The sequence below is a fragment of the Montipora foliosa genome, chromosome 14 (assembly GCF_036669935.1).
Source record: "Montipora foliosa isolate CH-2021 chromosome 14, ASM3666993v2, whole genome shotgun sequence".
Lineage (NCBI taxonomy): Eukaryota > Metazoa > Cnidaria > Anthozoa > Scleractinia > Acroporidae > Montipora > Montipora foliosa.
The window spans coordinates 13,730,348-13,742,847 of NC_090882.1; the positions used below are offsets into that span (position 1 = coordinate 13,730,348).

The 12,500-nt window shown below is 38.6% G+C and overlaps 1 protein-coding gene and 1 pseudogene across 2 annotated transcripts in view; both read left to right on the forward strand.

Moving 5' to 3' along the window:
- The window catches only part of LOC137985439 (uncharacterized), a 3,468-nt pseudogene extending 219 nt beyond the window's left edge, over positions 1–3,249 (forward strand).
- LOC137984248 (uncharacterized) overlaps positions 1–12,500 on the forward strand; it is a 40,561-nt gene that overhangs the window by 21,405 nt on the left and 6,656 nt on the right. For both annotated transcript variants that reach the window (XM_068831364.1, XM_068831365.1), the window contains 4 exons: positions 5,299–5,401; positions 5,804–8,115; positions 9,557–9,611; positions 10,289–10,531. In XM_068831364.1, coding sequence (XP_068687465.1) covers positions 5,299–5,401; positions 5,804–8,115; positions 9,557–9,611; positions 10,289–10,531 — 2,713 coding nt within the window. The remainder of the gene's footprint in view (positions 1–5,298; positions 5,402–5,803; positions 8,116–9,556; positions 9,612–10,288; positions 10,532–12,500) is intronic.

The following is a 12,500-nucleotide window of genomic DNA, read 5'->3' on the forward strand; positions in this document are numbered from 1 at the left end:
CGTACAAGCATTACGAAAGGATTGAAGAAGATGTTTTTGACGCCATTTCTCCTGAAGAGTTACTTCTCCTTCTTCAAGCACTAAAAAATCCAGAAACATTTATTTGCCCCTATGGCACGGTATCTTCAGGAACGGAAGGACTGCTAATTTTGTTGAAACGTTTTTCTTACCCATGCCGTCTCTCCGACATGAATCCTCGCTTTGGTCGTTCTGTGTCCGAGCTGAGCTTAATCTTAAATGAGGTGACCAATTTTATTTACATTAACCATGGGTGCTTCCTTTGAGATCTCGACCAGCCTTGGCTAATTAGCGAACATTTGGAAAACTTCGCTCTTGTTGTCTATGGAAAGGGAGCAGCTCTTGAGAATTGCTGGGGGTTTGTGGATGGGACAGTTCGCCCAATTTGTCGCCCAGGAGACAACCAGCGTGTGGTGTACAATGGGCACAAAGGGGTGCACGCCCTGAAGTTTCAATCAGTTGTGGCAGCAAATGGGTTAATCGCCAATTTCTATGGACCAGTTGGTAAGCCATAAATGCAATCGTTCAACCGTACTTCCTCCCCATTTTATGCTCCCTCTGAAACCTGAAGGACCAGTTATTAAGTACAGGAAGAGGGGGTGGCAGAGTGTTGGGGTGGAAAAATCAGATGTATCACTAGAACGTCTTTCAGAAGTGCCCCCCCTTGGCAAGTGCATAATTTAATTATCTTTTACCAAAAAGCAACATTCACCTCTTCATATTTTGAATTTACTAAATATTGAGATGAACACATTCCGTTGAGAATTTGTACAGTTCATAGTTTTTTTGTTGGCAGTGGAACACATTTTATTAAAATTTAGCCTGCGTCACTGACATTCTGAATCTTCGACTGTATGGTGAAATTTATGACAGCTTAGGTTATCAAAATCAAATAATTATTTTTAGAATCGTTACCTAACTTTTAAAAGTCCGAAATGATAGTCTTTTAGTCGGTGACACACATATACCACCAGTAAATGAAGCTAGGAATTTAGGAGTCTGGTTCAATTCTAATTTCCAGTTTCGCAGCCATATAAACAAGACATGTCAATCAGCTTTTTATTCATTACATAATATTAGGCTTATTAGAGAATATCTGCTATTGGAGGCTAGAGGCTAGGAGTCAAGACCTTGGTCCAAGCTATGGTTATAAGCAGGATTGATTACTGTAATGCTATATTACATGGTTTGCCAGCCATCCATATTCGAAAACTGCAACATATTCAAAACGCTGCTGCCAGGCTGTTGGCAAATACCGCGCCTATTCACATATAACTCCTGTGATGATAGATCTTCATTAGTTACCGTTGAATTTAGGATTATTAATTTTTAAAAATGATCTTAATGACTTTCAAGGCTTTACATGGCCTAGCCACCTTATCTAACCCACCTTATCTTAGTGATATGCATAGGAAATCGTATGAACGCGAGTGCATTTCGTGATTTATGGGCACGAGTGATGTTTTGAAAGTTCTCAACATTTGACCATAAATCACGAAATGCACGAGCAGGTTGATATGATTTTTTATTTATTATATTCTCAACAAAATTACTCAAACGCGCTACTTTGTTCCTGCTCGTATTCTTCCAGTTTTGGGTTTAGTTTTCTTTCAGTCGCCCATGTTTGCCAGACATTCAACCAGGTCTGTGTAGCTTTCAACGTGATTTTGTTTTTCACATTTTATTTACGTTGCTCAACGATGTTTCGGTTTGATAAAGCAAACCGACTGTCAGCCATTTTTTTCACTCTGGTGTTCAAATTTGGCGCTTACCGGTGTTTCCATATCAACTTCCGTATTGCGCTCTATAACCTGGATTGCACTCTATAACCTAATTATGCATTCGCCATTGGCCAATCAAAAACAAGATATTTGCTGAGTATATAATTAGTTATCTTACAAAGCTCAGTTAAGATATAATTTAAGATGTAATGATAGCAACATGTTAGTTCGACCTGCAATAAGATCTGCAAGAACAACTGGTGATAGAGCTTTCTCTGTGGCCGCGCCAGAGCTTTGGAATACTTTACCACCTTCCCTTAGGGCAGAGGACAACATGAACATCTTTAAGAGAGAACTGAAAACGTATCCTCTTAAACAGGCCTTTTTCTCTTATAGACGTTCTTCTTATTATTTTTCTGCTTTTTCCTTTAATATATAAGATATAAATAATGTACATATATACATATTTTTACCATAGAATTGTGGAATATTTAGCTTAGATTTACATAGTGATATTTTACATTTATATTTAGTTGTATTTGTAAGGCGCATTAGATCATATATTGTAATGCATTTTGCTCCATAGAAGTATTAAATTATTATTACTAATACACTTCATGCATGATCAAATTTACGCAAATGTTTTAGTGGAAACCTCCACTGCAGTGCATAGTTTTACACCCAATCCCCTAGTTTACCATCTTATCCCCTCTCTTCTTTATTTATAACTTTTATTTCATATTTATTTTAGAAATGTATTTGTTGACATATTTAGTCATGGATTATTTCCAAAATTTCGTCAGGTATATTGATTAGCAGTACCTCTCTAATAAGACCTTATAGAAGAGTGAACTCCAAGTGTAATACAGGTTCAAATATGTGAATGGAAATAATAAATTGCAAGGACTGAAACTTTGTGAAATAGATATACTAATGCAGATAGGAAATCCACAGTAATAATCCTTCAAAAACTTACTATTCAGTAAAAAATAATAATTTTGCATTTGAAGGTGTTCTTGGCAGCAGCTGCAAGAATATTATAACCCTAATTAGCTAAGTAAGTACACTATTGTACTTTTTTCTCATCTCAGAGGGGAGTAAAAGGCATGATGCTGGCGTGCTAAGGATGCCAGGCTTTCTTCATGACCTTCAGCAGCACTCATTTGACACCATGGGACAACCGCTGTTTATATATGGTGACCTAGCGTATCCCCTGAGAATTCATCTTCAGTGACCTTACAAGGGAGGTCATTTGAAAGATGACCAAGAACAGTTTAACTCCTCCTTGAGTACAGTAAGGGAGTCTGTGGAGTGGATGTTTAAGGACATAGTAACATACTTTGCTTTTCTAGATTATAAAAAGAACTTAAAGATTGGATTAAGTCCAATAGGTGTAATGTATTCAGTGTGCGCTCTCCTGAGAAATGCCCTTACTTGCCTACATGGATCAACCACAAGCACCTATTTTGATATTCAACCCCCTACATTACAAGACTATTTTCAGGTTTAGAGCTTTTGAATAGCTATGTTAGATTAACTACTTGTCAAGCTGACAAGGGGATAACAAAAAAGAAAAACTTTTGAGCAGCATTATTGATGGTAACAAAAGTGAACAAATAAATTTTAAAACGCTGTAAATTGAAAATTTAATACCGAGGTACGTATCGGCAAAACTGCCTTGTTTTTTCTGTTTACTTCCTCGACAAAGGTAGTTTGCCAAAACGTCGGTATTAATTTTTAGTTTACAGGGTTTTAAAATTTTTTTATTAATTTTTGTTTAGGGATAAAAAATTCAGCCAACTTACAAGAACTGAACCAGAATGTATTTATTTGCAATGAGTAAATTTCCAGTCAGTACTTTGCTTTCACTGATGAATATGACTTTTACTGGTGAATATGAAGTAATCAATGTGGATGACATGTGCATAGATGATCTGTGCCCCTCATTTTTTCCAACTTGCAATGAATATTCATTTACAAATATGCATTTTTAATGTTTAAACAGCTGAACTGATTTTGTAGATATGCATAACATGTACGTGCTACAACCATTGTAAAGGGAAATGGAAAAATGTTGTTGAATTTTAAAATATGAACCTTTCTATCATAATCTACCTTCATCCAATAAAAAAATTGTTAATCATTTCCTTTTGCATAAAGATGATGGATGGTATTCCATACGATAAATAAAAAAATGATTTAGTATTGAAATTTGGTGAAAATGCCAATCATCAGTAATTTCAGTTGATCTTTTCAGTATATTCAGCAAGTGTAGTTAACAAGGCCATGTTCATTCCTTGTTGTTGCTGCTGGAACTGCTGTTGTTGTTGGAGTAACGTTAACATGGCTTGGAATTCCTTTTGTTGACTCAATTCTTCGGCCCTCAAGTCAAGCTCCCTTCTTCTGTTTAACCGCTGTTCAGCATGTTCAGTGGTTTTTCTTTCAATACTCCTCTCCAAGAGCTCTGTTACGCTGGTGTGGCTTTTTCTCTTTTCGGGGGATGTGTAATCAGAGTTATCTTCATCATCTGCACTATTTCGTCGTTTTGTTTCACTTAACTTCTCTGTGGCTCTTTTCCTCATCTCTTCGGCTGTCTCGTTTTTACTTTCCTCTTTCTCCTGTCGCTGCTCCTCCTAATCCACAATCTGGTCATTGATGTCGGCCAGGGCCTGGTGTATCTCATCATATTCGACGTCCACTCCACTAGCCCTGCTCTCTTTTTTTCTCTTTTCTTAAATTCTTGGTATAACTTATCGACCCTCTCTCTAACTGATCTTTTGGTAACTTTTATTCCACTCTCTTGACTATTTAAATGTTCTGCTATCTTGGTCCATGCAATCCCTCTTTCTTTCGAATCTGACCGGTATCTATGAGGCTCTTCGACAACTACCTCTCCCAGCAGCTGAGCGTCGTGCTTTCTTTTCCAAATAAAAAGGACTCGTTTCGCCATGGCTTCAAAGAAAGTCAGAAGAGTGTCAACCATATTATAGCAATTTACTGTTGTCAAATGTCTCTGGGCGAAATTGCTTTTTAGGCTTTGATTTTGGAAGTAATTGTTTTTTAAAATGATGGTCTTGTTTCCATATCTTTAAGACTTAATAGCTGCCCTGAATTAGGGGAAGCAAAAATTTAACGCAAAACAAGTGTTTGTAAAACATTTGATACGGAAATCGTTTTCTACGATACTAAGTTTGCTTTTGCTAACTTATGAAAAGACAAGCACAAATTTCACACACTAAAACTTACCTTTGAAAAACTCGTTCTCAAGAGGACGACTTCTGTTAATAATCTCGTTGTCAACGAGTGGGTGACAACGAGTGTCCCGCCTTCGTGACGGTGTCGCGGAGAGCTACGCATGTTGTGTGAGCGCGTATAAACTCGTACTCGTACTCGTTCTCGTCCCCGAATCTAAAGCACTCTAATATCTACAAAATCATTTCAATACTGCTTACATTTGTTTTAATCCGACTTGTTGTCCATGGCAAACAAATCGTTGATTTTTAAACTTTGTAAGGCAAAGGAATAAAGTTACTTTACGTCCCTTGTATTATTTCTGTAGATGGTGCTCGATCATGGCCTTATAATAATAAGATGTATAAGAAATCTTACAGCAACTCTAAGGGCTTTTCTGGTCGAAGGTCTGAAGCAAGAACGTAGCACAGGTAAGTTTGTTAGAAGAAGTTACCGGGTGGGGAAGAGCTAAATTTTTGACATCAATTTCAAACCTTTACGTTTTCTACACAAAGAACAAGAAGACAGTGTTCAACACAACTGATTTTTTCAGAGATTTTCAACTTAGTGCGTAAACTTCGATGAAGATGTATGTCGAAGCATACGAAACGTTAAGCAAATAATTTCAAACAATGCACTTGTTTGTACTGTTTGTTACCGCTGTTTAAGTCTTATTTTTTATTAGAACTTGTCATTTTGAATTGTTCTCCATTTTTCAAATATTTCGAAATATTTTTGCGAATTTTTGTATTTACGGTTATTTTTCTGAAAAGCCCTTGGTTCTTATGCTGAAATCTTATGTGAGTTTCTTTTATTACTAAATGTATTTATAGTTCATCCTGAGATTCTTGCTCGAGGTCCTTTGGCATCAGAAGCCTATGAAAAAGCCCTTACCCAAGGAAAAACGCGCGTTAAAACAGTTCCGATAATGCTTATTGGACAAGATGGAGCGGGAAAGACGAGCTTAAAGAAGTCGTTAAAAGGAATGAGGTTTGATCCAGAAGAAGACAGCACCGTGGGAATAGATGTTGATCCTTGTAATTTCAGGGTGACTACTGAGACATGGAGAACAGGGAAGGCAGGCGACGAGCAGGATGCTGATGCAGCTCTTTCGTTTGATTACCACGCTGCAAGGTGCATTGTGGACAAGCTAAAGGAAGGGAATAAACGCCCACTGACTGAACCAAGCGAAAGTCCGAGTGATAATGATGAAACTAAAGTACCCATAGCGCATTTTATATCTGAGACAGAAGGAGATGCCAAAAGCGATGAAACACACATCGAACCAGCAGCGTTTTTCATGGAAGATGCGTTTAGCAAACCATCCAGCCCTGTAGAACACAATCCAAAAACCTTATCTGATTCTAGCCGTTACATTCCAGAAGAAATAGCAATGGAAACTGAAACGTTACTTAAGGGTAACTGGGAGGACCATAGAGAAAACATTTATTCAACTTTGTGGGATTTCGCTGGGCAGTCAGTTTATTATGTCACCCATCCACTTTTTCTTACTGAAAGAGCAATCTACTGTTTAGTCTATGATCTCAGCTTCAATCCAAATGAACTGGCCATGCCCCTGGTGAAACAAGGCGTATACAAGAAACACCAAGACACCTTCAATCTAAAAACTAATTTAGATCATCTGGATTTCTGGATGAGATCTGTGGCATCTGTATCAAGATGTGCCTATGACCACGAGAAGGCCGCGAAGATTGCTGCTGAAGGAGTGCTGCCACAGAAGCTTCCTTCCGTTTTCTTAGTGTGCACTCATGCCGATACACCGTACGATAAAAATCGCAATCCTAGAGAGATAGCCTATGAAATCCTAGGCTGTCTAAAAAGCAAGCCTTACGGAATCCACTTGTTCAGTGACGTGTTCGTTGTGGATAACAGAAAATCGGGTACTACGTTTGAGTGCTCAGAGGTTATACGGCTGCGACGACAAATTCTGGCTGTTGCAGAGGAACTACCTTACATTAGCGAAGCTATTCCAATCAAGTGGCTGAAGTTTAAGAAGGCTCTAACAACATTGAAGGAGGAGGGTCAAAAGTGCATTTCGTTGAAAGACGCTAAAGATATTGCATCAAACACCTGCAACGTAACAGAAGAGAGAGAGATTAAAACACTATTGGACTACTTGCACGACCTCAGAAGTATAATTCATTTTGACGACTCTCCAGAGTTGAATAAATTGGTTATCTTGGATCCTCAGTGGCTGATTGATGTGTTTAAGAAAGTAATAACTGTGCAACCGGCTTATCAACTTACAGAGAAAAAACTACTAGACAAATGGATTAAGCTCGAAACACATGGACTTTTGGATGAAGAGCTTTTGAAGCACGTGTGGAAATCTTTATCCAACGACGAAGAAACTTACAAAAGTCTCATTGCAGTCATGGAGAAATTTAGCTTGATGTGTCTCTGGCCGCTGGATGCTTCAGGAAACAAGAGCTATCTTGTACCATCTTTGTTAAAGTCGTTTCCGCCGAAGAAGATTACTGAGCTGGTAGCGTCTTCAGAACTGCCATCTCTGTTTCTGACATTTGAAGATGGTCTTGTTCCGGCAGGGTTGTTTCCCCGATTGGTCCTGGCGATCTTTCAGTGGGGCGAGGAAGAATTTTGGAAATCAGCCATGAAGCTTCATTTGTTTTGCAACTTTGCCAGATTTTTCACCTCAACAGAGAACGACTGTTCCGTTATCTTAGTCTGTCACTCGTCTTTCATTGAGATTGTTGTTCATAATGCGAATATTAGTCATGACTCGGTTGAAGATTTAGTCTCAAACATGAGCTATTGTTCAGATTTCCAACGTGACAACACTAGCAGTAACGGCACCTTTACGCGTACCTTTTGTAGTCAAGTGGCCTTGATACTAGAGTGCATGCGCCACGAGTTCTTCTGGCTCAAGAATATGAGATATGAAATGAGTATAAGCTGTCCAGTCTGCTGTAATAGAGGTGCGGTCAATTTTTGCCCGGTGCATTGCAAACAAGGATGCAAAGAGGAGGAATGCCTACACTTCTGGCCAATTTCTGAGTTACGCACTGCCAATGCTGCCACGTTTTGTACAAGATCTGCGTCCGCTATAAACACCAGAGTGGCAGTGTCACAGTTTACACATTGGTTTCCTCCACTGGATCATAAGGTAAATCTGGTACAACAAAATGTTACAAAATTGTGTAAATTTGGAAAACACTTTCCTCTCAACTGCTTAACAAGGTCTTTTCGTAATACTGGTGCAACCTTCAACCTCCCGATGTCTATTATGACTACATTCATTTAAATAATACTGGTATGACTTTCATGTCTTTAAGAGAAATTTGATGCGGTACAACAGTACTGGGGTGAACTCGGACCTATGTGGCTCATGTTTATACACAATTTTTGCATCGGCACCACTGATGTCAGCAAACACAAATATCATCGAGAGAAAACCGGGATAAATTTGCACTGGAATGAAAATCGTACCCTTGTCGTGCAAGCATCCCCTAAGTTGCTTGGGTCGCAACGCTGACCAGTTCATCACTCACTAAAGAAAACAATTATGTAATGGGCTAAAAATTACATTAAAAAGTAAAATACGAACGTTTTCGACACTAGGTCGTTATCAGGGTGATCATCATCTCCCTGATGACGTTTGGATTTTACTTTTAAGGTGATTATTTTCCCTGTAAATATTTCATTTTTATACTTAAGCAAATTTTATGGACAATTATGCAACAACTGTAATAATAGGAATATTTAGGATTAATTAATTAATTAATTATTGAATTATTTTTAGGTAAACAATTATGCATTTTCTTTGGAGAACTGATGACTCAATTGCATCCATCAGCTACATCTATTTTTTTACTAAAACTGGTTCGGAGAAAGTAGTTGAGGGAAACCACTCTCTCCCATAAGACACAGTTAAAAATGAAAACAACAATTGCTTGTCATGCATTTTAGTTACAATGGCGCCGGTATCTTTTATAATCGTGGATGCCCAAGTTGTTTTTAGCAATGATTTTTTGTTTGCTTATTTATTTATGTTTTGACGCGCACCTACTGGTGCGGTCTTAAGGGATTTTAGAGTCCAGGGCCCGGTTGTTCGAAAGCCGACTAACTTAACCTAGGATTAGCGTAAACTTTTGTTTCATACTTTCAACTTTTTGGTGAAAGTCTCTTCTCCTTATTTTGATTTTTCAAGATTGACTTGTGCAAATGTTACAGTTTTTTATCAGCAGCATTTGGGAAGAGAGGAATAAACTCCTTGGTTAATTTTTAATCTGGGATTAGCGTTAATCGGCTTTTGAACAACCGGGCCCAGTGTAACAAATTCACAAAACCAGCCAGAGAAAGACCAATCTAGGATATTTTGACAAGAAAAACTCAATATCGAGGCTTAGTCAGGAACTTGAACTCAGGACTTCTGCATCCTAGGTTTGGTTCGTCAAACCACTGGGCGTCCCCATAATCGTTGACCGTGGTCACTTGCTAGTTGTGTTATTAATGAGAAGAATATGTTACTGCATCTCTAAATTTGTGAAGCGTTAATAGCACCACTACAGAAAACGTCTGACATCTCATTTCGATTGTTTTCTTAGGTATCAAAGTCAGGAATTGACGACAGCTACAAAAATTTTGTTTCTTCTGTTGAAGGTGAATTTACAAGATACATCGATTTAACGTTATCATTAAACATTCTTTAGGTGGGAGGGAGTCGTTCAAAGTTTTGGCTGACTTCAAAAGAATTCTAGTATCAGTTGAACCCTTTTGGGAACTTCACCTGGAATATAGTTAACTGTTTAGCCAGTGCTTCATTTAATTGGGTGATCCATGGCAAAACATTCTAAGAAGAGGGCTTTTCGAAATCTCGAGATTTTTTTTCCGTACAAAAATTCAAAATTGCACTCATGAAGTCTGAAGTTTTTAATCTATTTTAGAATTTGTTTGAGCGAAAAACGGGAATACCCCGTGAAAAACTTCTCAGAACAGAGTAGAGAACCAATAAACTCAACCCACTTATGACTCCGAGGTGGGAGTCGAACCCAGGTCACATTGGTGGATGGGCGCTCTCACCCTTGCGCCATCCCTGCTCCCTATTTAAATTAGCCAGGTGGCGAGAGCTTGAGTACAATTATGTAGAACAGTGATATTACAACTGTGGCATTAAACAAGAGACGTTCGTATATCAAGGTTAACTAAATGCTTAAAATACAGCAAAGGATACACCGGGAGAAGCCCGATGGAATAACGCTTTGCGAGGGACGTTGACTTTGCTATTAACAAAACGTAGTGCTTAAAACCGATCTAAACCACATTTTCATATTCGCTAGGAAATGAAGACAAGGTACTGGCCCTTCCCGACAAGCTCCAGGAGTCTCTCGCTTCCCTGTCATGCGACCCGCAACAAATTGTGAGTCTGTTCAAAGAGAAAAAACCACCGGTGGAAGCTTCTCTGGAAAACCCAGATCATCAAACTATGAAATGGATTCGATGCTTGTCCAGGGAAGCTAATAAAGCGAAGAGACTTGACGTGGTCCAGCACTTACGGAGCATTTCACATGAAGGAACTGTTGGTGAGCAAAGTGTAGTTTATTTATGCAATACTGTAGGTCATTTTCCCGCCAAGCTCGTATTCTTTAATTTAAAGGGAACATTTCTCCTTATTTTTTTTTTCTTTCCTATTGAGATGAAAAGGTAAGCGGTTTAATATTTGACTGAAAACAATCAATTGCAATTAAAGTATACACAAAGTGTATATTCTTTGAAAAACAATTCATTAAACATGTGTTAAACGAGTGTCAGTGAACGTGCAAATTTACTACTCTTCTGAAAACCATCGATGATATTCGATCCTGCTCCGGAAACTGATTTGCGAAGAACCAGGGGCACCCAACGATAATCTTCGGTGAAATATGTGTTCTGGAGAGTCAAGCTGTTCTAAGAATTTCGGTTCTACGTTGCCAAACAGCTATAGATTTCTTTACTGAAACATCGCCTAAAAGATTTGCAACCATGGGAAAAGTAGTGCCTTACGTTTTCGGAGGGAATATTTTTGCAATTTTGGGCGCTCAAAAAGGTCACCTGGCAGTTTCGGATGACCAATTGGTTCTCTTGGAAGTTCTTAGAAAGTAACGTTCTGCTAGCAATTTCTGAAGTGAAATTTTCGGACACTTTATATTGAGGTAAGATATCCGGACAGATCAATTTTTTCTAGGTGATGAAAACTTCTGTTTAGAAGTCTTTGTCCATTACAAGAAGCCTAGATATATCTCTCCAAAGCTTTTGGCTTAATTTGCTCGATAGGTGCCCCTGAAGAATGGCTTACGTAATAAAAAAAATCTTTTTAGCACAAGAGCATGTAATCTCGCAATCTGATTGGCTAATTTGCCGTTGTCGATAAGAGTCTAAACAACGTGGCTCGCGTCAGGGTGTAACGCAACTGTATTAGCCAATCATGTTGGGAATAAGCCAATCAGATTGCGAGGAAGGTAAAGACATTGCTCTTTCTGTGGGTCACGATCTTGGTCACGCTCTGAAATAAACACCTTCTCTGGCGACGAATATTGTGCTTCGCCATTTTGACCACTGTGATGACGAATTTGATGTTCGATAAGAGTACAGACAACGCTAAAGCCACATTCGAATTGTTAAAGTTGCGGTAGTTCTTCTTACAATCCTGGTTATATACACAATCGCTTGTTGATGGTTTCTAGTTTGACCTTGGTCGTAGGAAAAGGTCTCGGGCTCTGGTTATAAGAACTAACCTGCCAACTATTTTATGATCACATCTTATGGTCAACGACCTAGTACTCAGTGACACCTGTGTCTGCAAGTTTGTGGATGATGCGACGACATCAGAGGTTGCTGAAACCAGGTTCTCTGATATTATTGGCAAAACGTAAATTTCAATTTAGCGTTTGCCGTCTTTCATAAACGAGAAGCTAAATCTAAAGGCCACTTTAAAATAATACCATACTACTCTTTGTTTGCCCTCCAAAATTTTGCACAAGCATTGTGGGACGTACCGTGGTCCCAAGAAAAAATAACAACGTTTATGCAAGATTTTGGAGGGCAAAGAACGAGTATTATGGTATTTTTGGAAGTGGCCCTCATTGCTGGTTTGTTTGTGTCGTCATGGTGGCCATGTTTGATGGCAAGAACAATAACCTCTCTCTCCGCTGGGAACTAAACTTCATTATTATGCAAATTTCGCTAAAAGAAATGGACTATTTCCGAGTTGCTGTTTGTCACGGTTTCGAAGTGAGTCTTGATGCTCAACTATTTACAAAAGTATTTTTAAAATGTTCAGTCTTGACTCCAGGTAGTATAAAATTATGACCACGATCTCGTAATGTACGGTTTCTCTGTTTTGGCAGTAAATCATGGAGACAATGATCCTTGTTAGTAACCATCTTATCCCATAGTCACGACCCCTTCTAGTTTCTGCAAAAAGCACGTTTGCAAAACTTATCAATACGACCAATGTACTCAGACTTGTAAGCACTTCCCCAGACTTCGACACCATACGGGAAAGTAGACATA